General features: G+C 30.3%; 3 protein-coding genes across 3 annotated transcripts; 2 read left to right on the plus strand and 1 right to left on the minus strand.

The window, feature by feature from the left end:
- Nucleotides 1-1,607: 1,607 nt before the first annotated feature.
- LOC114193715 (cellulose synthase-like protein E6) lies at nucleotides 1,608-9,543 on the minus strand. The gene is made up of 8 exons (XM_028083615.1): nucleotides 9,179-9,543; nucleotides 3,968-4,292; nucleotides 3,728-3,868; nucleotides 3,524-3,655; nucleotides 3,214-3,426; nucleotides 2,892-3,113; nucleotides 2,462-2,809; nucleotides 1,608-2,377 (listed from the first exon to the last, which is right to left on the minus strand). The coding sequence occupies exons 1-8, from the start codon at nucleotides 9,463-9,465 to the stop codon at nucleotides 1,832-1,834; spliced, it is 2,214 nt and encodes a 737-aa protein (XP_027939416.1). The 5' UTR covers nucleotides 9,466-9,543; the 3' UTR covers nucleotides 1,608-1,831.
- A 10,390-nt stretch (nucleotides 9,544-19,933) lies between these two features.
- Nucleotides 19,934-23,225, plus strand: LOC114194540 (WEB family protein At5g55860-like). Its single transcript, XM_028084845.1, has 3 exons — nucleotides 19,934-20,141; nucleotides 20,386-20,610; nucleotides 21,223-23,225. Exons 2-3 carry the CDS (start codon nucleotides 20,431-20,433, stop codon nucleotides 22,981-22,983), a joined length of 1,941 nt encoding a protein of 646 aa, XP_027940646.1. The 5' UTR covers nucleotides 19,934-20,141; nucleotides 20,386-20,430; the 3' UTR covers nucleotides 22,984-23,225.
- A 1,445-nt stretch (nucleotides 23,226-24,670) lies between these two features.
- On the plus strand, nucleotides 24,671-27,571 carry LOC114194521. Its single transcript, XM_028084797.1, has 5 exons — nucleotides 24,671-25,104; nucleotides 25,268-25,353; nucleotides 25,475-25,780; nucleotides 25,900-25,983; nucleotides 26,775-27,571. Exons 1-5 carry the CDS (start codon nucleotides 24,730-24,732, stop codon nucleotides 27,226-27,228), a joined length of 1,305 nt encoding a protein of 434 aa, XP_027940598.1. The 5' UTR covers nucleotides 24,671-24,729; the 3' UTR covers nucleotides 27,229-27,571.
- The last annotated feature ends 85 nt before the right edge of the window (nucleotides 27,572-27,656 follow it).

Genomic DNA, 27,656 nt, shown 5'->3' on the forward strand with positions numbered 1-27,656 from the left:
TAAATAAAGGAAAAATACAATAGAAAAAGCTTAAATATGTTGTTAAAAAATTTACTTTTTCCTTTTTTATAAAATTCATTTATAACTTTTTTTTAATTTAAAATCAACTTTAACAAATACTACTATTTAAAAAAATTAATTTAAATGCTATTTTTTATTATTTATGAAACAGTGATGTTAACATTAATATTTAGTAAATGAAATTCTTAATTATAATTTTTGAAAAAACAGTCTATAATCTTATTAATTTTAGATTAGTTATTTGGTGTTTAAAATGAGTTATAGTAGGGATAAAATATTATTTGCTTAAAAAATTTAAAGGGTGATTAATGAAAAAAAATAGCAAAATTGTGTTTTAAAACATACTAATATTTAATTCTTTTAAAAATATACTATATAATGAGTTACAGTCATCACTAACATATTATGTTGACATTGTCTATAGTAATATTTTTAATAAATGTAATTAAGGAATTGTTACAAAAAAAAAAGTGTTAAATACTATCGTGAATAAGCCACATAGGAGTCACGGTGAAACTCATTTTCTGAAAAAAGAAAAAAAGAAGAAGAAGAAAGAAGATAATAAAGATATTTAGAAAGACAATTTTTAATTTTTTTTTTTGGTTAATCAATAACAATAATTAGAATGTTATTGTGCCTATTCATCACAAATTTTAATAACTAAAATTCATAATAATATTTCATATACAAATTTTACGTTTACAGTTTTTCCATCAAATTACATAAGGCAGGATAGAAAAAACAAAACTATAGGAAAACGGTAATGTTGAATTTTGCATTTTAAATCAAATATTTGAAATCCTCAATGGCCAGTACACATGAACTAATAGTGGCTACATATATGTTCAAATAACGCTAAGATAAGTATTGCATATACTTAAAAGTCAAAGTAATAACTAATTACGAATTAATGTATTATTAATTGCATATACTTAATTGAATTTTTATTAAATGTTCTATAAGTACATTTTTTTTATTATTTATTTTTTCTGTTTGCTAAGTCATATAAATGATATATTATCTCATGTCTTATTTATTTATCTTAAAAAGAAATGTGAGATTATGATTAATATTATTATTAATGTAAAATGACGAGACTATAATATTGTTTCGTTAATGACAAGAAGTCTGATTAATGACTCTGACAAATATATTCCTTAGTTGAATACGTTTACAACAAAAAATAATAATAAATGTCAATAATTAATTTTATATTAATTAATTATATTACTTTAACATATGAAGTGTACGTAGATAAATATAAATAAATAAAATAACAAAACAAAATAATATATATATAACCTAATTAACACAAAAATTAGAGTATAAATTCAATTAAAACATATTAAATTTTGAATTTACTAAGTAGAACTCAAACTTAGCCTTAATTCAGTTGTACAAGAGTCTAGATCCTTTATTGGTTTTGTTTGGTATTGTTTTTTATTGAACATTATATTAATATTTTAAATATCTTTTTAATATATTTTAAAACGTTAAAATTAATGATAATTAATGTATTATAAGACATAATAAAGAAATAACACAAATAAAAATCAATCCAAATTCGTTGTATAATTGGGTAAGTAAGGAAAATAATTTTTTGACTAAATTTTGACAACTTTTTATAACTTTAGGTGACATCTCCTAAGTGATTTTTATTTTTCCATTTTCTCATTCTTAATATTTTAAAATCACTTAAAAAATAATACCTCATGTGATAAGAAAAAGTTGTCAAAATTTAGCAGTGAAAATATCATTTTCGGGTAATTAATGAACCACACCTTATTCATTGCACTTTGACTCTTTGACACTAGCAAATGAAAGCTCCTAGGTAACATGCTAAAGAAGCCACGACAATGGACTTGAGCATAATCGAGGATGATATGCAGCCTTTATCAGTACGAATGAAAAGTGCTTCATATACCGCTAAATTCATCATCACCACCAATAAACTCACTGTGATCTGCACCATCAATTGGCTCCACCTCAATTCTGCCATTACAACCCTCGTGATTCCTCCAACCACACCAAAAAGGTTCAGCAAAGCCACTGTTGCTAATATGGTCAACATGATTGAGGAGCCTCCAAACTCAATGATTCCTTGCTCGTATCTATTCCGAACATCCTCAGTTACCACTTTATCAGTGATCACAAAGTTTGTCTGTGACAATCCTAGTTGCTTCCTCATGGTGTCGATGAAACCAAAGAGATAAGAGGTGACTCTGTGGATGAACTTTATCCTCTGCAAATTCCACCACCCCTTTATCGTGGATCCACAACTCAAATACTCACACAAGCTATAGCCATAGGTAGCAAGAAATGCATACGCAAATGGAATGACCCAGATGCTTGAAAGCTGCAAAAACGCGAAGGAGAGCAAATGAGTGCAACAAAATCAAAGAAAGAAACAAAATTTATATTCCAACGACGAGACGACAACCTTTGGGAACAACGGAATGCCATGAAACAAGGAAATGGGAAGAACAATGGCATAACAAAGAGTGGGCAAGGACATAGGAGCCCACAAGAGGTAATTGCAATATCCCATTTGAACACCCAAGTGTATCTTCCCATGCCCATAAATGAAAGGGCAATACTTGGAGAAGAAAACTTGGAACATGCCTTCCGACCACCTCATATGCTGAAGACACGCTACATCCAAGGTTGTTGGAGCTATACCCACAAATGCCTTTCTTTCTGGGTTGTAATGAATAGATTTCCAACCCCTACACGAGATTACAAGGCCAGTTGCAATGTCTTCTACAGGAATACCATACACTAATCCCATCTGCAACATTCACAAGTATTAATTAATATACTATAGAATGCTTTTAGATTTAAATCTAGAAAGCAAAAACATACACACGTACCTCCTTCCCCCATTGTGTCCCCTCCTCATAGGTGCAAGTTGCAAGAGCCTTTGATGCTTCATTCACTTCATCAATTGTTCTGTCATTGTTTCTTTTAGGCTTCTTCTCCCAGTTTACCTTGTAATCTTTCAAGTGAGATCCTGAAAGACTTTCTCTTCGATGTAAGCATCCTGTTCCACAGAACAAGGCTGCTCCAAATCCGCATATGCCAGCTAACTCATACTTTAATTGTATCAGAAAATCAGACTCGATAGTTAGTTAGTTCATCTTTTTGTGTGACTACATGCACCATGTTAAGTTAATGTTCTAAGTATTTTATTACCTTAGCGCTTACAAGATAAGAATTTCCATAGTGGTCATTTTTGGTGATGTTATTGTAGCTTTGTGGAAATTGTACATATGCGATGTCTTGTCCTTTTGTCTCGTCGAGGAAAAAACATAGTATTTCTTGAATTGTGTCTGCATTATTGGAGTACATGTCACAGTCCAGGTTGAGAATGAATGGGGCGTTGCTTATTTCGGATGATACTCTTATCTGCACAACAAAACCTACGATCAACATTGAAGCAAATATAATAGAGAACTCTCTCTTTTTTGTATTCTCACATATAGTTAGTGATTTAATCACTCACCAGTGCATTAACAGCACCAGCTTTGAAGTGATGAGGATGGTTGGGTCGTTTCTCTCGTGCCACGTATACCACTGTTGGAAGTACAAATCCATCTTCATCCACACTATTTCTGTCTGTTCCATCCACTATAATCTAACATGACCATGAACAAATATTAACCAAAATGTTCTTCATGTTTTCTCAGAAAAATAATAATGTTCATACCTGCACGATAGACTGGTGATCCTGCTTTGTCGTTTTTGGGTTCCATTCTGAGAATCCTCTGTGTTCATTCCTCACATTCTCCGGAAGCTCTCCCTTTGCTACGGCTGATTCAATCTCACTTTTCATTTCCTCGTACAATTTCTGACACACACGTACAGGTTTGGACTATTGTAAATTGGTCTCTTTATAATTAATGTAAGACTTTCAACACAGCATAACAGTAAAAACAACTTGGTTTACCTTGATATGTAAGCATGCTTTGTGATACTCGGTGCTAGTGCTGGAATTTTGGGGTTGAGCAAAGAAGATTTCTGGGGACCTAGGTTCAACATTGAATCTTCTACAAAAGGGTAACCAATGTTTGGAGAAAATGGAGGCCTTAAAGAGGGCATAGAATGTTAACTCAGAGCCTCCATCGTCAGAGAGATACACGTTCAATTTATTTGCAGGATAATTGTATGCCATTGCTGATAACACTGTGTTCATCACCATGCATGGAGGCTCCAGTTTTGGATCCGCCGTGCATACAAAAATGTCCACCGCTGGTAAATTCTCCTCACCGTATCTTTCAAAAAAAAATTTGCAAAAAGTTCATTTTTTTACTACTTTGTCATTTTACTCCCAACAATCCATAAATAAGTGATGATAAACGAGAAATGGTAGAATGCGAAACATATAACTTAATTTGTAATTTATGAAAAATATTCAAACTTTGAGATAATAAATTTATATATATATATATATATATTCATTTTATTTATATTAAATTCTTCATCTTTGATAATTGTATCGCTCCAATAATGCATAGAAGCATGTATATGCGATCGTGTTGCTTGGGAGTTCACTCTTTCTGACTTTTTGGCATCCGATTTATTGATGATTTAATTTCCCTTTTTAACTTTATCTCTTAAATTTGATGCATAATAGTCTTAAGTGGTCCATTTTCTAACCTAAAAAAGACAAATAAAAACAAGAAAAGACACAAGACTAGACACCATTTTGGTTAAATATATTAAAAACAATTATATATTTAGAAAATAGAAACCATGATCATGTTTTCATGTTTTTCACTCAATTTAAAATAATATCTATATCATTTCAAAGCTTTTTCTTTGAGAGGAGTAGAAATTAGTGTTTTTGGTGATTAAATAGCTTGGCACTTGTTTTATACTATTTATTTATCTGTAAAATAAAGATAATATATAGTAGAGAAGTTTGGTAAAAAGTTAACTGTTGATAATTTTATGTTTAATAAACAATAAAATTATGTTTAATTTAAAAATATAATTTTATTTTTTTTAAATTATTGGTTAAGATTCATGATCTCATATATTTTATAATTCTCTTAGCTATAAATAAATATGAACAATAATGGTGGATTAGTAGTGATTCGTTGTTTTCAAGCTATTTGGTAATTGGTTTAAGGTGTAAATAATTTTGGAATAGTGTAAAGTATTGTTGAAACTGAGTGCTACATTAACCTTCTCTTAGATGGGGTCTAGTGAATCAGCAATTTGTTTGTTCTCTTTGTCGAAAGAGTTTTAAATTGAAAAAAAAAAAAAAAAGTAGACTTTTTGTCTGGTTCATATCCTCTCTTGAAAGGACATTCTTAAAAATGGAGAGAAAGAAAAAAAAATATATATAATATATATTTTTACTTATTTTTAATTTTTTCTTTCAATAATTTTTTAATTACTTATTTTTTTAATTTATTTTTAATGATAAAGGTGATGGGATTAAAAATAAATCAAAATATTATTATTCCTTTTTTTAATTAGAAAAGGAAAGAGAAAAATAAAATAGTATTGATCTAGAACTATAATTACCAGACTGTGATGGTTGCAACTTGTTAGGAATACAAGTGAGTCTAAGTCTCACATTGACTAGAAATGCGAAAGTAGAGCACTATATAAGAATCAAGACCCATAAACTCATTGTCTTAAGGTTTTGGATTGAGAGTGGTGTCAGTATCTTATGTGGTTAAGCTCAGATCTCATTGGTGTTGTTCTCCCCAGTGAAACCCCCTCTGTAAAAACCTGACAAGTGGTATCAGAGCCGATGGTTAAAAACCGGCTCAGACGAGTGCAGTATGGTCCTATGGTCCTAGTATCGAAAGTCTTCCTGACAAGAGTCCCAGGTAAGGGTTCCAGGTAAAGCGTGTCCCGTTAAGAATAACGGCGGTACAGAAAAGGAGTACTCGTGGTTTGTACTGAGTGCAGTATGGTCCTATGGTCCTAGTATCAAAAGTCTTCCTGACAAGAGTCCCAGGTAAGGGTTCCAGGTAAAGCGTGTCTCGTTAAGAATAACGGCGGTACAGAAAAGGAGTACTCGTGGTTTGTAGGGGGAGATTGTTAGGAATACAAGTGTGAGTCTTGTTAGGTTTTACAGAGGGGGTTTCACTGGAGAAAACAACACCAATGAGATCTGAGCCTAACCACATAAGACACTGACACCACTCTCAACCCAAAACCTTAAGGCAATGGGTTTATGGGTCTTTATACTTATATAGTGCTCTATTTTCTCAATTCTGGTCAATGTGGGACTTAGACTCACACTTGGATTCCTAACAATCTCCCCCCTCAAGGGTGAGTCCCTTCAACCACATTGGTACACTCCCCCTCCAGCGGAAGCATTCCCAACCACGAGTACTCCTTTTCTGCCCTTTTTTGTACCGCCGTTATTCTTAACGGGACACGCTTTACTAGGACCATACTGGTACTGCACTCGTCTGAGCCGGTATTAACCATCGGCTCTGATACCACTTGTCAGGTTTTACAGAGGGGGTTTCACTGGGGAGAACAACACCAATGAGATCTGAGCCTAACCACATAAGACACTGACACCACTCTCAACCCAAAACCTTAAGGCAATGGGTTTACGGGTCTTTATACTTATATAGTGCTCTATTTTCTCAATTCTGGTCAATGTGGGACTTAGACTCACACTTGGATTCCTAACAAGTCTAAGTCCCACATTGACCAGAAATGAGAAAGTAGAGCACTATATAAGAATAAAGACCCATAAACCTAAACCCATTGCCTTAAGGTTTTGAGTTGAGAGTGGTGTCAGTGTCTTATGTGATTAAGCTCAGATCTTGGCAATTCCCAATTTCAAAGGGTAGTTTTCTTTTATATATTTTTTAATCTATTTTTCAACTTTCTTTTTTATTTAATGGCTTAAATAGTCATTTGGTCATAGTTTTGGTCGACTTTTTTCACTTTGGTCCTATTTTTTAAATTGTTTTCAATTTGGTCCTACTTTTCGTTATATTTTTTCAATCAACTCCTTTCCGTTAACTCCGTCTAAATCATTAACGGATGTGAACAGTAACTGTCACGTGTCATTTTGTGATTTTTTTGATTTTTTAAATTTTTTTTTAAATTTTTTTAAAATTTTTTTATTTTAAAAAAAATGTTCACGTGTCAAGCTCATATTATGCCACGTGTCATTTTTTTTATTTTGATTTTTTAATTTTTTTTAATTAAAAAAAATCCACGTATCAAGCTAATATCATACCACGTGTCAGAATTAGATTTTTATATTCAATTTGGTCCTATTATTCGTTATCTGTTTTCAATTTGGTCCTAGTTTTTTTAAAAAAATTTAGTATTTTTGTTCCTCTCCAAAGACAAAATATAATTTGTATATAAATGTTATATGAATATTCTTATTAAAATACATATTTTTATTAAATATTTTTAATTTAAAATTAGAGTTGGTTTAAAATTAAATATTTTTAACCTCTTAAAATTTTAAATTAATGGTGTTATTGCTTTTTTTCGTTTTAATTTTAAACTAAATTTAATTCTAAATTAAAATATTTAACAAAAATATGCATTTTAATATATACAAATTAAATTTTGTCTCAATTTGGAGAGGAACAAAAATGTTAAATTTTAAAAAAAAAAAATAGGACCAAATTGAAAACAGATAACGAATAATAGGACCAAATTGAATATAAAAATCTAATTGTGACACGTGGCATAATATGAGCTTGACACGTGTACATTTTTTTAAATAAAAAAATTTAAAAAAATTTAAAAAATTAAAAAAAAATTAAAAAAAATCAAAAAAATCACAAAATGACACGTGGCAGTTACTGTTCACATCCGTTAACAATTTAGACGGAGTTAACGGAAAGGAGTTGATTGAAAAAGTATAACGAAAAATAGGACCAAATTGAAAACAATTTAAAAAATAGGACCAAAGTGAAAAAAGTCAACCAAAACTATGACCAAACTATTTAAGCCTTATTTAATTATCGCTGCACTTGGTAGACTTTGGGGGTAGTTGCCCCACAAGATTAACTTTTTTTAAAATAAAATATACACGTATAGTTACAAATAGTTCAGTTACTATTAATTGCATCATAAAAGCCAAGCCAGTGTTTAAAATGAATATTGACCTACATCTCAACTTTAAAATGAGGGATGACGAAAAAAAAGAAATTGATAAATACGATGAATGATGCAATGAAAAATAGTTTAATTATATTTTTATTCTTTTAAATTTATAGTTAATCAGGTTTTATCAATTCATTTTAAAAAATATATATGTTATGATAGTATGCTAAATTAGAAAAATCAACTCAAAACTGATTTTAATCTTTCAAATTTAGGGTTTAAGTAAATATTTGGTTTAGTATAATAAGTATTGATATATTTTTTCAACATAATAAAAAATATTTATAATCTTAAAGAAAAGGTGATTTTAATAATTTTACTTAAATTTTGCTAATATTTTATAAAAATAAGCATGTATTTGATTTATATTAACTCTTCGTATTTTACGAAAGAAAAAATTAATATTAATATATAACGAAGTTCAGAGAAAAAATTAAATTTATAAATTAAGAAATAAAGGATAAATGTTATATTTTTCTTTCTCTTATTATAATAAAAGGTTAAATATATTTTTGGTCTCTTAACTAAAAATTGTAATTAGTCTCTCCTCAAAATTTTAATCCAATTCAATCTCTTAATTTTAGAAATGTGTGGATTTAATCTTTTTTTCAACCAAATTTTGTTAAATTTATTTAACATTTTAAATGCGTGATAGTATTTGAATTAATATCGAAGCGAAAATATGTTAAAGAGTGTAAACAACTAAAATACAATTATGAAATGCGTTTAAAATGTCAAATAAACTTAATAAAATTTAATTAAAATAATCAATTTATACATCTACAAAGACAAATACTAAATTAGTTTTATATTTTAAAAAAGACTAATGTCAGATTTCGTATAAAGTTAAAGAAAAATAAACATATTTAAATCTTATACTAAATTTTGTTATGTTAAAATGAATATCCGTTAAAGTTTAAAAGAAAAAGTAAAGTATTAATGAAGTTAGTAAAAGTGAGGTTAAAAATGTTAAAGTTAGGTTTTCTTTTCTGTGAAAATGTTGGAAGTGGTTACTGAAAAGAGAAGAAGAAGAAAAAGTAGGTGTGACCTGTTTAAGAGGATGTGTTTGAAAGGAGTGTGGTAGAGTATTCTCCATCGAACAGATTGAGTGATGATCCAGTAGAATCCAAAACCAAACTCAGAGACCATAACACTCATCCAACACCATCTTCCTCTTTCGATTCTTCCCATGTTCACCACTCTGTAAACCCAGATCAAACAAATAGCGCCAAATATTGTTGCTGCGAATACCTTGTACAATCCTCGGAATCTTGCTTCCTTTGTCTCAAACAAACTAACACCAGATTCATCTTCTCTTACTCCTTCTTCTCTCATTCTCTTTCTTTCTCTCTCTCTCTCTCTCTCTCTCTCTCTCTCTCTGTGATGAAGTGTTGTTTTGTGTTGAAGAGAAGGTAGACAACATGAGGTTGAAGGGAAGATATAGACATGTTACGTTTGCTGATTGGAGAAAAAGATAGTGGTGTAATTATAATAATTATATATTCCTAAAATATGGGGATGAAAATGTGTCTGATTTTTTTTTTTATTAAAGAATGAGTATGGGATAATAAAATTGAGCTCTGCCCTTTCTTTTCTCATCCTTATTTTATGGTAATAATCTCATCAACTCAATTAAATGAAAAACTTGAATAATTGCAAATTCAATATCAAAAATTTATAATAACAACTTAATTAAATTTACTTAAATTTTCATTATATTTACACTTAGAGATGACAAGATCGAGTCGGACACAAATAATACCTACCCGTAACCCAATCTAAAAAAACAAAATTCACCCACTACCCGTTCGTTTACTTGCGAGGTACCAGTTTAAAAAATATCCGTAGATTTTGTTAGAATCGGCGGATACTCGAGAAATACCCGCATACATGTGAATTTTTAAAAAAATATTTTATAAATTTTATAAATTAAAATTAAATAAAATTACAAAAATATATAAATTAAATTAAATATAAATTAAATTTTAATTTTAGTTAAATTAAATATAAATTAAATTTTAATTTTAGTTAAATAAAATATAAATTTTAATTAAATTTAACTTAATAAAATATAAATTACATTTTAATTTTAATTTTTTTCGGATAACATGTACCTGCGATTACGGTAATATGATACTCGCACCCGACCTGTTTATAAACTGGTATTAAAATACCCGCTATCCGCAGATACTAACTATCTGTGTAAATATTCGTGAATGCGAATATTTTTGTCATTTCTAAATACAAACAAAATGATTACCCAACAAATTATTTTAAGAATATAATAATATAAGTATTAATATTTTAAATTAATTTTTAGGAAAAAATATAAGATTAAATATGATTTTGTGTCTTAACTTTCAATTTTTAGTGAAAATTTGAATTAATCTCTCATAAAAACCTTTAGTTCAATTTGGTTTTCCAACCTTATAGATATGTGTAGTTACTCTTATAAACAAATTTTGTTAAATTTAAGTAAATATATGTTTAACCAAAAAATATATAATAAAAGCATTAATTTATTATTCTTGTACAATTTAGAGTATAAAGATAATTTAAACACAAATTTTTTCCTTAATTTCTTTATTTGCATGTTAAAGAGTTTTAAAGTTAACCATGCTTCAAAAGTATTTATTAAAATTAACTATGTTAATAAATTTGAGGTAGGATAAAAATTATAAAGTATCACTCTTCTTATATATCTTTTTTAATTTTATAAAGAAATAATGTCAATTCATTATACAGAGTGAGAGTATTTGTTTTTAGCTGCAAAAAGATAGGTGTTGGCCTCCAAATAAAAAGTTATCTTCTTCTTCGTCACAAAGGAACAGTTTCAAACGTTTAGGTTTCTTCCTTATCTTTTTCTTTGTCTTTATGTGCAGACAAACATGGTGTTTTAATAGGATATATACTTTAATTCCTAATGCTAAATTTTTTAACTTTTTTTTAGAAACAAACGAAAACATCATCCATGTAACTAAATCAAATCAATAACTGCCCAATAAGGTTAAGACCCTCACTGTTGCATTAATGTTTTTATTGGTTATCAATGTAATGTTTGACAATGACAACCAAAAAAAATTATGTTAAATTGTATTACAATGTTAAAGAAATTAATCATAAAAGAATGACTTAAGGTAACATTACACGCCATTAAACATATATTTTTGAGAATTTTATGTGATTCAAATGAATTTATGAGTCAACCTCTTAGATTTCATTGTTTGTCATAGAATAAACCCGGTTTTGTTTGAACTAAAAGAGTGAAAAAGAAAAGTTATAAAGAAGGCGATGTTGTTTAGATTAAGGAAAAATAAGGGAAAAGCTTTTGGTAAATATGGTTGTTTTTTTTATGTATTTAAAAGTAATTTTGTAAAATATTTCATATAAAAGTAATTTTTAGAACATAAATTAGAGTTCAAAACAAATATTTTAATTTGGGTCACGGACACGTATTAATATTTTATATTTTAGGATATTTCACTGATACTTATCAATGAAGCATATAATCTATAAAGTAGTAATACTTTTATGATGACAATAATCTATAATTTTTTATGTTAATCATTATTTATTACATATGATTTTAATTTAGATTCACACAAAAATAATCATATATTTATCATGTTTTTAAGAATTATTTTACACTTTTCAATATACATATGTTATGTATTGTATCTTATTATTTTTAAAATAAATGTTTTGACATATCAAATACATGTCATATCTGATACACATATTATATTCGTTCAAATAATTTTGAAATTAAAATAAAATATTATGTCAAATCTTAATGAATAACAAAATTATGTTTCAAAATAGTAGTATATTAAAATAAATTACTTAAAAAATAGAGAAGGCAAATTATTTTTTTTATTATACTTATGATTTTATTTTATTTTATTTTTTATTATATTCTATTACATTATATTAGCATATATTAAAAAAATAGTAATATTTTTTTGTTTTATTGATTATTTTAATGTTTTTATTTTAATTATCTATAACTATATATAAAGAGGATTCCCTCTTTTGTGTCCACATCTCATAATTCCAATTTTATCCTTTACAATGTAATTATTTATTAAATTTTTTAAAATTAATGGTTACTTTTACAAGTTTTTATAAAACTATTTATTTATCTTCTTATTTTTTCTCCTATTTATCAACAATTATTTTCTCATATTTTCTCTATACATTTCACTTTATTTTTGACAAATATAATTCTATTTATTTTTATTAATTTAATAATATTACAATATCATTCATTAGTAATATAATAGTATATATATTAAAAAATCATACACACATATCGCGCCTGTATTTACACTAGTTACTCTTATAATATAAAAGGTAAACTAATAAATTTTATTGTATTTTATTGTATTTTATTTATTATAACATAGAGATAGTTAAAACTTAAAAAATTGGTACATAAATAACAAACGTAATCGATTATAATCGTGTTGAAAGTATAATTTAATTATGTGGATGTTTTTTTTCACAAATCATCGTTCCCAGGAGGAAAGTTTCATTCTTAAAATTCTTTTTGTTTTTCATGGATAGTGTTTGGATTTTCCAACTTTCTACTCTTTTTACATCCACATGAATAATATTTTGATAGATATAAACATATTATTAAGAATTAAAAATCGGTGATAATCTTCTTCAAGTCTCTTTTTCAAAATTGTATTAGATTTATGTGTACTTTTAGAAGTTCTTTTTTTTTGTTTGATTTTCTAAGTGGTTTTATGTAAACTTTGGTTTTCTCAAGGAGAAATATTTCCTCTACTCAAAATTTTATTAAATAATACAAACATTAAGTGTATAATATGAAATTAATTAATTTTATAAGTCAAATTACGTACAAATTATTGGCATTAAGAACATTCTTCTCCGATTAAATATGAAATTGTTTTTTGATCATTTACATTTTATGAAATACAGTGGATATATTACCAAGATGAAATTCTAAATACGATTAAAAAAAATCAATAGCTATGATATAGTATTTGAGTTTTCTTCTTTACTTTATATTTTATTAAATATATACATATAATAATTAAAATAAAATTTGAAATATAATTACAAAAAATAACACTTTTAGGTATGTTAGAAATTTACTTTTAAGTATAATTCAATTTCACAAAACCAATTTATAAAATAAAAATTGCATTCATTTATATATTATGAATTAATCTTAATTTTAGTTGATATGAGACTTTTAATCATATATGATGAAAATATATATATATATATATATATATATATATATATATATATATAAAAGTTATATATAAGTTTTGCATTAACTTATAATGTTCCTTTTTTTTTTTCTATATGTTAGGAATCCAAGTGTGATTCTAAGTCTCATATTGGTTAGAAATGAGAAAGTTGAACACTATATAAGAATAAAGACCTATAAACTCATTGCCTTAAGATTTTTGAGTTGAGAGTGGTGTCAATACCGTGATACCCCTTCTTATAAATTCCCACATTGATGATACCTCTCTCTATAAACCTAACACTATATCTCTCCAAAATTCACACAAAAATCATATTAACTTGACTATTTGTGTTTTGAATAAAACCGTTAACGGTTGCAAGTTCTGAGCTTGGAATCTTCCCCATATAGAGGGGGAATAAAGATAAAATAAAACACCACAGAAAATGACAATTTAACATTTTATTTATTATTTTTCTGTTTGTGATTGCAATATTTTTTTCTTACTACAAAGAGTCTCAGTCACATGTGTTGGAAATTAACCGGTCAAAGTCTATAATCTGGCAGATTCGAACGATTCAAAAACAATGACGAATTAAAAAGAAAAAGGGTTAATTAAAGACAATTTAAATATATTTTTTTGTTTTAATCTTATATGCATTTTAAAAACAAAACACGAGTAACTTTTAAGTAAATTTCAGAAATTAAATAACTTTAACTTAGAAACAAACTAATTATTTTTATAAAAAAATTATTATTAATAAGAAAATGTATGCTGCCGAGGAAAAAAAATTATTAACAGAAGGTTTGCAACATCCTTTCTTTGATCATACGCATGTTTTGTTGATAAGAAAGTGTTTTTCTATGTATCGTGAATGTTTTTATATACGTGACTAATGGGTTGGGAACGTCTTGTTATTTTTTTTTGTTTTAACTTGAGGGGCTTCTCTCTCCACCTCCAATGATTTCTCTTGTACCCCCAAAACTTATCTTAATTCCGTCTTTGTCCATGGTTAAAAAATGAGTTATTATTTTTACTGCACTGCACCCCAAATACCTCGTGACTCACTGCACTGCACCCCCAAAAGCAGATTCCCTGCTCTGCACCCTGCCCTTGCCCTTGGAATCTTTGACCTAGGTTTTTTTTAATCTGCAGAGGCCTCCATCCTCCACACCTCTTCTCCCTGTTCTATCTCTTCTCCCACACACACAACACAGCACCCACACGTCCTCCCTCTTCTCCCCCTTCTCTCTCTTCTCCCACACACACAACACAGCACCCACCCACGTCCTCCCTCTTGTCCCCGACGCCATCTTTTTCTCTTCTCCACACACCATTCTTGTCCCCAGACAACCACATTTCATCTGTTCCCGCCGCTTTTACATTTTTGACGGTAGTTTCTCCATTTTTGACGGTACGTTTCTCCATTTTTTCACGTATTTTGATTTTAATTGATTTTAGTTGTAGGTTTGAATGTGTACATATTCGCTTTTTTGTGTTAAACCTGCTTCGGAAATAGTTTGGAAGGTGTGTTGTGTTGATGTCTGAGTATTTGAGACATGGTTTATGAGTTTTTTTTTCTTTGTTTTGGGAAACGGATTATGGAATCCGTTTCCCCTATTTTTTTTTTTTTTGTTTTTTACAAAACGGATTGTGGAATCCGTTTGGGATTTCTTTTTTTTTTCAGGAAACGGATTGTGTAATCTGTTTCCTTTTATTTTTTTTTAAAAGCGGATTGTGAAATTTGTTTTTTTTTTTTGGAAACGGATTGTGTAATCCGTTTCCTATTTTTTTTTTTTAAAAACGGATTGTGAAATCCGTTTGGTGTTTTTTTTCTTTTTTTTTGGAAACGGATTGTGTAATCTGTTTCCTATTTTTTTTTTTAAAACGGATTGTGAAATCCGTTTGGTGTTTTTTATTTTTAATTTTTTTAGAAACGGATTGTGTAATCCATTTGTTATTTTTTTTTATTTTTTTTTTAAAAACGGATTGTGAAATCCGTTTGGTTTTTTTTTTGAAACGAATTATGTAATCCGTTTCCTTTTATTTTTTTTTTCACTTTGAGCTTATATGTTTCAATTATGGTGTGTGTAACCATGTCCACCAGTGGCATTGTTCTGGTAGGGTGGAAAAGGCCAGTCTTGATATGGTCTTGACTCTTGAGTCAATTCGTTTTCTAACCAAGTTGATTAAGAGTCAAATTGGATAAACTTAAAATGCCTATAGAAGAAGAAAATAAATTTAGTTAAGGAGGTAAAATGAATCAAACTTTTCTCGTAAGTTAAAATTGCAGTAATACATCTCTACTTTTTTAGAAGCCTCCTCATTTAGTTTCTTCATTAGTTGGGATACATCAATTGATTTTTACTAAAAAGAGAAGTTTGATTCATTTTACATTCCTGATACTTTCTTTTTATTTCTTTCTTTTAAGTGTTTGTTGAGAATATTATCCAAATGAGCTTTTTATGTAAGTTGCATGCCACGTCCGACTTTTAGAAGCTGAATGAATTATGCCTTCTGCAGGTATTGAATCAGTGTACCAGTGGGAGGGAAAGGTATAGCTTCAATATCTCCATTGACATTGAATGCAGTTTGATGAGTACTAATTTTTTTAATCGGTGTTTGAATACTAAATTACTTACAGTAACAGAAACTTGTTTAAAATGTTTTCATCTTAACATTAGAAGTTTTTATTTTCTAGCATGCATTAAAGCTCACCTGAACTTGTTTAAAAAATTTTATTTGAAGGTATTGTTGTAAATTGATTATTCTAGAGTTGTCTTGCAATCTCTAAAGCATGCACTTTGACCCAGACGTGATCACTTCACTATGGTTAATGTGTAAAATATAGGACACTGTTGCTGCATACACAAGCAGAAAGGGGGTTGAGAGGGAGAGAAACCCAAATGAAATGAAATATGAGTTGTAAAAGAAGATATTAAACGATAATATTTGTATATTCAACTTTTTCCTGTGATAATGAGTCTCACAAAATGTTAAGAGACGTTCTTTTGCAATGAATCTCACAATACTTAGTCTTTTTAACAAAATATCACAAAGAAAAGTGAAATTATTCTAAGAAACGTATACACCTTCTAAACTGACTTGCTAAGTTTTACATGTTTTTCTATGATAACAAACCTCTCAAAAATAATAGAGGCGCTACTTTCAATATTTTATATTATATTTCAGGATGACTTTTGTAGAAGTAAAACTTCAATATTAATGGTAACATGTCTCCATTCATATTAATGTGTTGACTCAAGTTTTTGAGTTGCATGGAGATGTCAGTTCAAGTGTGAAAGAGTTGGCACTTTTTTTAATTAGATATTCATGGTTTGTTCTGTTGGGTGGGGAAGAGAATGGAGAGGAAATGAAACACAGATAATGATTTTCTTTCTTCTATCTGGTTGACAAGAAAGTAGAAAGAAAAGGAGAATAAATTTTTTTTTTAGGAAACGGATTACAGAATCCGTTTCACAGTGTATGAAACGGATTCTGTACTCCGTTTCCAGTAAATTATGATTTTTTTGGTCAAATGGATTTTCTAGTTTATGAAAGGGAAACACAAGCAAACAGAAACTCCTAACAAGCTGGGAAGATGGTAAGAAGGCTAACCTGGAACGCACAACCAACTTCTTTCAAAGAACCACTGATACAACCTTCAATAACACAATGCAATGCAAAAGTAAAGATATGAAGAAAATAAACACCATTTCTTAAAAAAAAAGTGATATAAACCAGAGGGACCACTACCACAAGGAACGAATGGACCACGAAATGAATGAAGGACAGAAAAGGACCACGGAGAAGAGAATGAGAGCAACTGGAATGAAGAACGAACGCGAAAAAAGAAAAATACTAAGAGAGTCAACTTTTGGGGGTGCAGGAGGTTGGTGACCCAGTAAATAAAATTTACTGCGTCCCAACGAATTTCACCCACTCTTATAAACGAGGGTATAACAGTCTTTTTTGGGAGTACAGAAAAAGTCTTGGAAGTGCAGGGAGAATGCGCCTAACTTGATCCATAATAATACTTTTGGGCTTTGAGTGGTGTTAGTGAGCCCATATGTACCTCGCAAGACTGGCCCATTAACATATAACAAGTGTAATTATAAAATCTCACCTTAATAAGAATGAATAATAAAAGGTTGGAAAGTCAAAGACTTTAATAAAAATCTCAATTAAGACTTTTAGGTTCAAGTTTGTACGTAGTCTCAAAAAGTCAAAGAAGATATTATTAAATATTTCTAAAATATTTAAAGATAATAGCTTATGATATTATTATCAGATTTTATTATATTTTTAGGATGTTATGATATAATCAATTATTATATCTAATATCTTTAATATATTAAAATATAATATTCTTTTTTAACATATCTAAACTATTAATAATATAATAATTAATCATTTAATATTTTCAACCTTTAGTATTTGATTATCTTTAAGTAACAACATATATTTACTCATAAAATATTATAATATAATAATTAATCATCTGATATTTTCAACATTTAATATTTAATTATCTTTGAGTAAAAAAATATATTTATTCATAACGTAAAAAGTTTATTATAAATACAACATTGTATCACATAATGAATATAACTATGAGACTCTAATATAGATTGTTAATCGTTTCTCTTCAAAATTTGGAGTTCTCTCACCAAAGATAACAACTTTAATTCTCGAGAGTTTCGTATTCCACATCATATACCTCTCGACAAATTCTGGTAAGATTAAATGTAATGCTAAATTTATTTATAAGATTGATTCATGATTTGTTAGGTATATTTGTCTTATGTTTATTTGATTTCTTAGTGTTATAATTTTCTCTTGTTAAATTATGAAGATTTTGTATTGTTGTTTATCACGTCCTGCTTTTCAAAAAATTTAAACTTTTTTTCCTTAAATGATAGTGTTTCAGAGAATAAAATATATTTTGATTAAGAAATTAGTGGTTGAGATTTACAATAAAATCAAATGTTTAAAAGTTAATCACAATTTCAATTATTATTTTTAACTAATAATTATTAAATTTCATCTTCTTAAATATACTCTTTGAAAGAATTGAATCTTATGGAAAGTATTAGTTTCTTATTATAAACCATATTTAATAGTGTTTTTTTATTTATTTAAAAAGTAATAAAAAAAAACTGTTGAGCTATTTTTCCCAAAGTAAAAGACGCTCCATGGTAATATATGTTTCATAATAAGTATATTTCATTGATTTTTATAATTAAAAATGATAGCAAAAATTTAAATAATTTCATTTTTTTTAATCAAACTGTGAATGATTAAAAAAAATTGAAAAAGTTTCTCATACGTGCACTTTAAACTGGTTTCTATTTCTAGTATTTGATTTCATGTTCATACCAACTTTCTATATTCTATATGAGTAGTTCAATAACAAAAGATGTAAAAGATAGAAACCTAATAGGTTACATAAAAGGGTTTGAAAGCTTAAGTATTAACTATTATTAAGTACTAATAAACCTTTAAATAAATACACAATAGTTCCTCAATCCATTTATAGGTCAAGTTCAATTATCCATTCACACAATAGAAAGCAATGTTTTCTCTCTGATTTTGTTTTTGCCCCTAATAGATTTAATTAACCAATCAACTTGTGGAAAAGTTGATTTTATTTCTTATAAAAAGTACTAATTGTAAAATAAAAATAATAATTTGTTATCCATCGAAAATAATTAGATTTTTAATGGACAGAAGTTCTTTTCAAAATCTGATTTTTAGTTTATTCACAAATTAATGTCACCTTATAAAAGATTTTTTTTTCTCCCTTATCTGCTGTTAAATTTCTCCTCAATATAGCCCTGATATAATCTCAAAATGCTTTTTTTCTTGGGTAGTAAAATAAATTTTAACATCCTTTTTATCTGCTAATATAATTAGAAGATAAAATAATAAAAAAATTATATGATTCTTGATGAAGATGTGTGGCAACCAAAGCATCATGCATGAGTGTCCAAATAATTGCTGACAGAGATGTTTGGGACAACATTGTAAGATAAAGTTTGTCTTTTTCCTTTCTCTCTGATCTGCATCACCACCTCCACCTTATTTTCAAAACAAGATTTAAGTGCACCCTTGATTCCTGAAACACTTCAATGGTAAAAATCTTGGTATACAGTGAAAAGATTATCATATTCAGTTCCAAGAAATTAAAATATCATTTTCAATCTAAATTCTCAGTGATATGAGTTTTTAACTCAAACAATGACATAATAAATTTGTGAACTTTTTCCATCATGTATACTGCAAATCATACTCATTTATACGCAAAGTTTATAGAGAGAGAGACAACATAGTAAAGTAAAATAAATTAAAAAAATTTACTTTGTTAGCAGTGTGACAGAGGGTTTTGTTCTTGGAGGGTGTTGACGTGGCCAACTATCTTTACTTCAACTTTTGTTCTGACAGAATTTTACGTAACGCTCCTCACAAGTCACGATACTGCTGAGATCACATCACAGACACTGTGTGTGTTACAGGATGATCGTATACAAAACCATTTTAAAGGAATCTTGAATAGTAACGATTGCACAGGATTATTTCCCCTTTCAACTTTCTGTACCTGACATGCTGATGCAAAATTTGTCTTTAAACATACCAGACATTTTGCATTTTCACTTCCACCGAGTCTATCTCTCTCTTTCCCTCTTCACAAGTATGTGAAGATTCTTCGCCACTATTTTGCTCTGCAATTCAATGCCACAGGTTCTCTACTGTCTGTGAAATTTTCCAAGAAGCACCCTTTCCAAGGTTTTTTCTTTTCTGATATTTGTCGGTGATTTTTCTCTCGATTCATTCAAAGATGAAATCTTTGATGCGGTTTTTTCATGGGTTTTTGTTAAAATGGCTGAATAGGATACTGGGTGGTTGTTTTTGGGTGGATTCCTGCAGAGATCTTTGAAATGTGGGAGTTGGATTGTTTTTGAGTTTGATGTTTGCAATGTGTTGTTTTTCTTTCAGTTTCTTTTCTGTAACATCGTTTTTTTCCTACCAGGTTGTCTTCAAAGCCTATTATTATTACAGTGAATATTATTTAAACATGGTGGCCAAAATCAGGCAAAGTTCTGATAACTCTCCGAATCCTAAAAAACCAGTGGTTGGGGAGATTGACACCAGTCCACCTTTTCAATCTGTTAAAGATGCGGTTTCTCTGTTTGGTGAAGGTGCTTTGTCTGGTGAAAAACCTGTCATTAAGAAGGCAAAACCTTATTTTGCTCAGGTAACTATGTTTTTTTTTTTTCTCTATTTTTGTATTTCTGGGTGGTACAAACTATGAATACCATCTTGTTACTGTTAAACTATATCTGAAGTTGAACATCTAAAAGGTACTATGGAGGAACAGCTATAGTGTAAAATTCATTCCTAGAATTAATTGTAGAGAGTATGAATCTAAATTTGTGTCTCGACCTTGTGTTCTGATGGAAGAAGTTTGATCAGGGTGGAATTTGAAAAACATTTGGAGACACTCATTCTTATTAGATCAAATTCTTTTATATCATTAGATCTTTCACAATTCGTTCTACACAATTCAGTAGCTGATGGCATGTCCTTGTTAACATGTGTCATGTTTATCAATGACATGCTCTCATTTACCACACAAGTGAAAATTGTTTTAATTTTTTAGACTGAAGCTTAAGAGGATTTCTATGATTTTGGATAAGTTGCATTCAAAGTAGATAATCAAGCTTTGAAAAATCTATGCACGGTTGTTCAAATTGGACAAGCTGTTTTCATCACCAAACTAATTTACCTTGTCATTATTTAATTTTCCAACTTTGAAAGCCTGTCTAATACTGCATATTAAAACTTACAAGATTTGCTATTTTATTAGAGTATTTGGGCAAAGGAATCACAACTTCACCTAGCCCGGAAAGAGCTGCAAAAGTTACAGGAACAGTTAAAGAATGCAGAAACTACCAAGGCTCAAGTCCTGGTGGAGCTTGAAAAGGCCAAAAGAGTGGTTGAGGATCTCTCACAAAAGCTTGAAGTTCTCATCAAATCAAGAGAATCAGCAATACAATCAACAGATGTTTCCAAAAGTCGAGCAGAACAGCTTAAAGAAGAAAAGTGTGGTGATCTTGAAGGAACCAATGGTACTTGGAAAGAAGAGTTAGAAACTGCAGTTAAAAGTTATGCCTCAGTCGTTACAGAACTTGATGTTGCAAAGCAAGAACTGAGTAAAATTCGGCAGGGGTATGATTTATCCTTAGAGGCAAGAGTTTCTGCTTTCAATCAAGCAGCAGAAGCGGAAGATGCAATGAAGGCCAACACCAAGAGAGCATCGGAACTATCTAAAGAAATTTTGGCTGTAATGGAATCAATTGATCAAGTTAATGCTCAATCTGTCCAAGCACATTTGCTGCAAGAAGAGACACCAACCGAGCAAAATGTTCTGAGACAATCATATGAAGCTGCCCTTAAAGAATCCAAAAGGAAATTGCTTGATTTAAAGAAGGAATTTAATCCAGGGCTTACCAAAAATGTAGAATTGAAGCTGACTGATACAATGAATGAGATAAGTGTTCTGCAAGAACAGTTGGAAAATAGAAAGAAATCAGACTTGGATTCTTTGAGGAGTGTCACTCTGGATCTTGATGATGCTAAGGAAACACTGCAGAAAGTAGCAGGACAGGAAGACTCCCTCAGAACCATGGTGGAAGCTCTTAGGATTGATCTGGAAAATGTAAAAGGAGAACACACTGCATTGAAAGAGAAAGAATTCAAAACTGTTTCAGTTGTTGAGAATCTGCGGGTAGAGCTCCAGAAAAGTGAGTCTGAACTTAAGGCCTACTTGGCAGAAGAATCTAAAGCTAGAGGTGCATCAGAGGAAATGATCTTCACATTGAACCAGTTGTTGACTGAAACTGAAAATGCAAGGAGGGAAACACAAGATATGAAGAATGAGGCTGCAGAATTGAAGATGGAGGCTGTAGTCACTAAACTTGTTTTAGAAGATGCTGAAATAAAGCTCAAAGCAGCATTGGAAGAAGTAGAAGTAGCAAAAACAGCTGAGGCAAATGCTCTTGAACAGATCAGGGTTTTATCTGTGAGGACCAGTGATTCTAGTTCATCAACTTCTGAATCTGGTGCAAGAATCACAATCTCAAGGGAGGAGTTTGAGTCCTTGGTTCATAAGGCTGAGGGGTCTGATAAAGTAGCAGATATCAAAGTGGATGCTGCCAAAGCACAGGTGGAAGCTACAAAGGCGAGTGAAAGTGAAGTTCTAAAAAGGTTAGAAGAAACTCAAAAGGAAATTGAAGATATGAAGATTGAAACACAGGAAGTGTTGAAAAGGGCTGAGATGGCTGAAGCAGCAAAGAGAGCAGTGCAGAATGAGCTCAGAAAATGGCGTGAAAGAGAGCAGAAGAAAGTAGCAGAAGCTGCTTCTAAATTATTGGCTGAAACACAGAAGACACCAGAATTATCTCCTCAACAACACTATAGGATTCAAAAGCAGAATCCAGTGCCAAAGGTGGAGATGAGAAAGTTAGAGAAAGGGAAGGTTTCAGTTTCAAAGAAAGTTCTGTTGCCTAACATGAGTGGCATATTTCACAGGAAAAAGAGCCATGTTGAAGGAGGATCTTCTTCTTAGCTTCTGAAATTTGTGAGAAACATAATGGTTTGTGTGAAAGTTGAGATTGATGCGATCAGATTTTTGTGAAGATGGTGTGAGGGAAAAGAATTTCGAAGTGTCAATAGTTTGGTCATAAGTATTTGATTAATGTAACTTGCCTAGTAAATTATTGTATATTGCTACCTAATGTCTGAGTAGTATGATGAACACTGTTCTATTCTATGGCAAGCATTATAGTGATTATAATAACTATTAAAAAACTGTATCTTCGTCTATCTTTGCATTCTTCTTGTCATTATTTGATGCATTATGTAATTATGTAATGCCAATAATGCATTGCTTATGTATCCAAAAATGAAATAAAACACTTTTTTTGTTAACAAAATTATCATACTTCTTACCTTTTTAATGGAACTATAAAAGACATCTAAAAGGAAACACAGAAACTTACATGTTTAGGAAACATATCAAATGATGAATAATATATGTACTGTAAGAAATCGTATTCATTAAAAGAGAGATACAGAAACAAAAATAAAGATTTGACCTAATTAACCATATACTTCCTCATATTCCTATTTTTATTACTCTTTCAAAAATTCACTTTTTTGTAACAAATTAATTGAAAATATTAAAACAAACAATAATTTATATAAAGTTTTATATATATTTAAAATTAAAATAGTTGAGTCATATGTTGATATTTTTCGGTAGTTATAATCTACTATTAGATTAAATATGTTTTTATTTTTTAAATTTAGATGTAAAGGTGTAACAGAATCAAATTATATATTTTTGTTTACAAATTTAAAAATTAATGAATATAATTCTTTTAATCTTTTACATCTTTAACAACATTTTAAATTAATATTTAAATTATATGTTGTTAAATTTTGTAAATAACTTAAATGTTAATCTAATATACTATTTAACTTATTTAACTCATGAAAAAAGAAATAATACACTTGGACTGAACTGTATCTATTTATTTTTTAAATTTAATAATGATAAAAATGTATTTAACCTTTTATCTTAAATACTTAATATTATTTTTTAAAAATGTATCAAGTAATTAAAAATATTTTAAGAAAAATATATAATTGAATTATAAACAAATCTAGAAAACAGAAACAACACTTTTTTTAAAACATTCCAAGTGTAAAGCGTGTTAATAGTGTGAAGGAAGCCGTCAATTTGAAAATTATTTATTGTTGTAATTAATATAAAATACTTTTAACATAATAATTAATTCAATTAATTATTGTTGAAATTTTGAAAATCATGTCATTAATTACCAAATTTATCAGTGCTATTAATAAATTCAAATATATTATTTATCAATAAAAGTACTTATTTATAGTATATAAACAAGATTTAATATTTCATAAAAATCATTAAATATGTCGTTAATTTATTCCTAACTATATATAAAAAAATGCACTCTGTATCTTTATATTTAAAAAAAAAATGATGGTTTGAATAAGTTATGGTAGCCAGGTATTGAAAAGGTAAATGATTTGAAAAAATAGGAAATAATAAACTAGAACCTCTGAATAACACGTGTCAGCTGATCAAACCCGATTCCACCAATAAATCCTACTTTCGACCGCACAGGAACGCAGCCTCGTCTCACATCATCATCAAACCTCGAACAAATAGAAAAGCACAGCACAGATACTCACTCAAACACACACAACACAACGTTGTTAGAGAGAGAGAGAGAGAGAGAGAGAGAGAGAGGGAGAGAGATTGTGTTGTATATCTATGGCGAGTAACAGAGAGAGAGAAGAGTCTCTGACATTCACAATCCCTTCTTCCTCTTCCCATTCTTCCCCTATCACCGTTTCCGACCAACTAGACAGCTACCTCGCCGACCCCAGAAGCGCTTCCGGAAGCTTCCAGAACGATGGTCTTCTCTCCTCCGCCGACGCCGCTGCCGATCCCGATTTTGGATTCTCCCGCCCCGATTTCCGCCAGAGCCCCCTCGCCGGTACCGTCGAGTTCTACCAACGCCATGTCTTCTTATGTTATAAGAACCCTCGCGTTTGGCCACCGCGCATAGAAGCCGCAGAGTTCGATCGCTTGCCAAGGTTGCTTCACGCCGCTGTTGTCGCAAGGAAGCCTCACATGAAAAAGGAGGTACTGTCTTCTCTCGCTCCCCTTTTGATTTTTGTCTCTATGATGTTCAAGGTATCACTAATAGACGTGTGATCTTCAACAATTGTTACGCCACGTTTTTCGACTTTGCATTTGTTAAGTGCTAATTACATTGTGCTGGACTTATGAATTGTCTCTTTTCTAGACTCGGTTAACCATTTGTGAGGGCAATGATGGAACTGAGACATCCAATGGGGATGTGTTGATCTTTCCTGACATGGTCAGATACAGGTATGAGTTATTGATCTTAAAAGTGGTATGCTTTGTTTGTTTTTTTTTTTTTGTTTTCTTTTTGTTATTGTTTTTCCCTTTCTTAGATCATTGTGGACAACAGGTTTTAATGGAATTGCAGGAGGTTAACGCATTTTGATGTTGAAACGTTTGTTGAAGAGGTTCTTGTGAAGGATGGGGAATGGCTTCCTGGAACCCCTGAGGCATTGAGAGGTTCGTTTGTTTTTGTGTGTTCGCATGGATCCCGTGATCGCAGATGTGGGGTTTGTGGACCTGTCTTGGTCAGTAGATTCAGGGAGGAGATAGAGTTGCATGGTCTTCAGGGTAAAGTGTTTGTAAGCCCGTGTTCTCACATTGGGGGAAGTCAGTATGCTGGAAACGTCATTGTTTTTGGACCTAGCATGAATGGAGAAGTCACTGGCCATTGGTAAGGAGAACACCTCCATGGTTATTAAAAAATACTTTTTGTTGCAATTTCTTATTTTACTGTTCTTGTTAGACCTTTGTAGTACCATTGTTAATGTTGTCCTCAATTGAAATCTGTAGGTATGGATATGTTACCCCAGATGAGGTGCCTTTATTGCTTCAACATCATATCATGAAAGGGGAGGTTTTAGATTCATTATGGAGGTAATTGATTTTCTTTACTATTTTGGCTAAAAGTTAGATGAAAAATGTCTTTGGCAGGAAGGAAAAATGTGAGAATGGAAATAGATGAAAAATAGAGTGGATGATTCTCTTCTGTAATCTGTTTCTTCTCTCCCTCCCCCTCCCTATATTTTCACACCACCAATCAGAGTTAGGGGGCAGTGCCTGAGCCTGTAGTGTTTATGTCTTTGTTTTTTCAAAAATGATCTTTTTGCTCCCGATATCTGCAAGCCCTGTTTACCATCAATGATTTTATCACATTCGAATCTTGGAGTAATAAATCCTTCTTGGGTTACGTGTTTTGAAATTGAAATTATGGTATGACGAGAAGTGCCATTTTCATGCCAATGTATGATGGTATGACAGCTTTACTTTCATGCACCTTTAAATGACATCTGTGACCTGCCAGTTCTGTTATTTTTATTTACAAAATAAAATCATAGAGCATGTTTTCAATTCCAAGGACTTCAAAGTTGAGCAGCTACAAAATCAAGTACATACAATGGATCACTCCTAAAGTAATCTTATTTCCTTCTACATCTCCAAACTTTCAGAAACCCTGGTTTCACCCATAGCTTTTCAATTACATCTCTTTTTGCCCCCTTTTCTGTGATGAAAATTTGAAGAGACAGGTGGTGCAGATTCCATCTTTAGAAAATAGTCTGCTATTACATGGTTAAAGATACCAGGCTGATGGCTATGAAAAATTTGGTGCATAGGTCCATGATGCATATGCTGACTTGTGTTTGTTACTTTTTTTATACTGTCATCAGGGGTCAGATGGGTTTCTCAGTAGATGAACAGCTGAGTAAGCAAGAACAAAGGCTTCTGCTGAATGGGTTAAGAAATTTAGACGAAAGCACTGAAGTGTCCAGATCTCAAGAAAATTTTGTGAGCTGCTACCAATCAAATGCTAGCTGCTGTCAATCAAATGCTGGCTGCTGCCAATCAAATGGAGACTCTTCTTTCCATCAGAATCACGTTTTAGTGGAAAATAGATTGGACCCTGATGTCATTGAGGCAGAGGCAAAGCTCTCAGCTGATAATCAGAACAATGAGTCTGTGTTTTCTCGGATGAATAGTGGCAAAGGAGCTTCACGCAAGTTTCCTTCTGTGACAACTTGGCTCGATGGTTGGGAGCAGGAAGATACATACGCAGCTCTTGCTGTTGTATGTGCTGCTGTCTCAGTTGCCATTGCCTACAACTGCTACAGGCAATTGAGATAAAAGGATTCAACTTTTAAGTGGTTCATATAGCTTAAGTTTTGCTATATCTGGATATATTAGCTTCATTGTCTGATGCTAGTGCAGTTCTTCTTTAGAGCAGTCATAGTTACTAAACATGTAGGGAAACGAGCAAGAGCTCAATGTTTAATCTGGATGTGTGTGCTTTAGTGCTTGCACTGTATTATTGGCTGGGCCACTTTTAATTGCTAGTTAGCTTATTTTGTACATAAAAAGAAAACCTTAGACTCAGAATATGCAAATTAAATGTGTCAACAGTTTGTTTAGGGAGAATTTGATTTGTGCCCTTTTTTCAATTAAATGAAAAGTTTCGCTGTTCCTTGAACTTGCTAGTTTATCCTAGAGTTTTTATATTTGAACTCTTCAAATTTAGATTCTCGGATTTTGGTTGTTAGGTCTCTGCTGTCTTT

The sequence above is a fragment of the Vigna unguiculata genome, chromosome 8, assembly GCF_004118075.2.
Source record: "Vigna unguiculata cultivar IT97K-499-35 chromosome 8, ASM411807v1, whole genome shotgun sequence".
NCBI lineage: Eukaryota > Viridiplantae > Streptophyta > Magnoliopsida > Fabales > Fabaceae > Vigna > Vigna unguiculata.

Excerpts from the sequence above, each read along its gene's own strand:
- LOC114193715 (XM_028083615.1), bottom strand. The coding sequence starts at position 9,465 with ATGAGAGAAGAAGGAGTAAGAGAAGATGAATCTGGTGTTAGTTTGTTT. Across the intron at positions 4,293-9,178 it reads AAACACATCCTCTTAAACAG|ATACGGTGAGGAGAATTTAC; the intron begins GTCACACCTACT and ends TTTTTTTGAAAG. Across the intron at positions 3,869-3,967 it reads AAGCATGCTTACATATCAAG|AAATTGTACGAGGAAATGAA; the intron begins GTAAACCAAGTT and ends CGTGTGTGTCAG.
- LOC114194540 (XM_028084845.1), top strand. The coding sequence starts at position 20,431 with ATGGTGGCCAAAATCAGGCAAAGTTCTGATAACTCTCCGAATCCTAAA. Across the intron at positions 20,611-21,222 it reads CAAAACCTTATTTTGCTCAG|AGTATTTGGGCAAAGGAATC; the intron begins GTAACTATGTTT and ends CTATTTTATTAG.
- LOC114194521 (XM_028084797.1), top strand. The coding sequence starts at position 24,730 with ATGGCGAGTAACAGAGAGAGAGAAGAGTCTCTGACATTCACAATCCCT. Across the intron at positions 25,354-25,474 it reads CCTGACATGGTCAGATACAG|GAGGTTAACGCATTTTGATG; the intron begins GTATGAGTTATT and ends ATGGAATTGCAG. Across the intron at positions 25,781-25,899 it reads GGAGAAGTCACTGGCCATTG|GTATGGATATGTTACCCCAG; the intron begins GTAAGGAGAACA and ends TGAAATCTGTAG.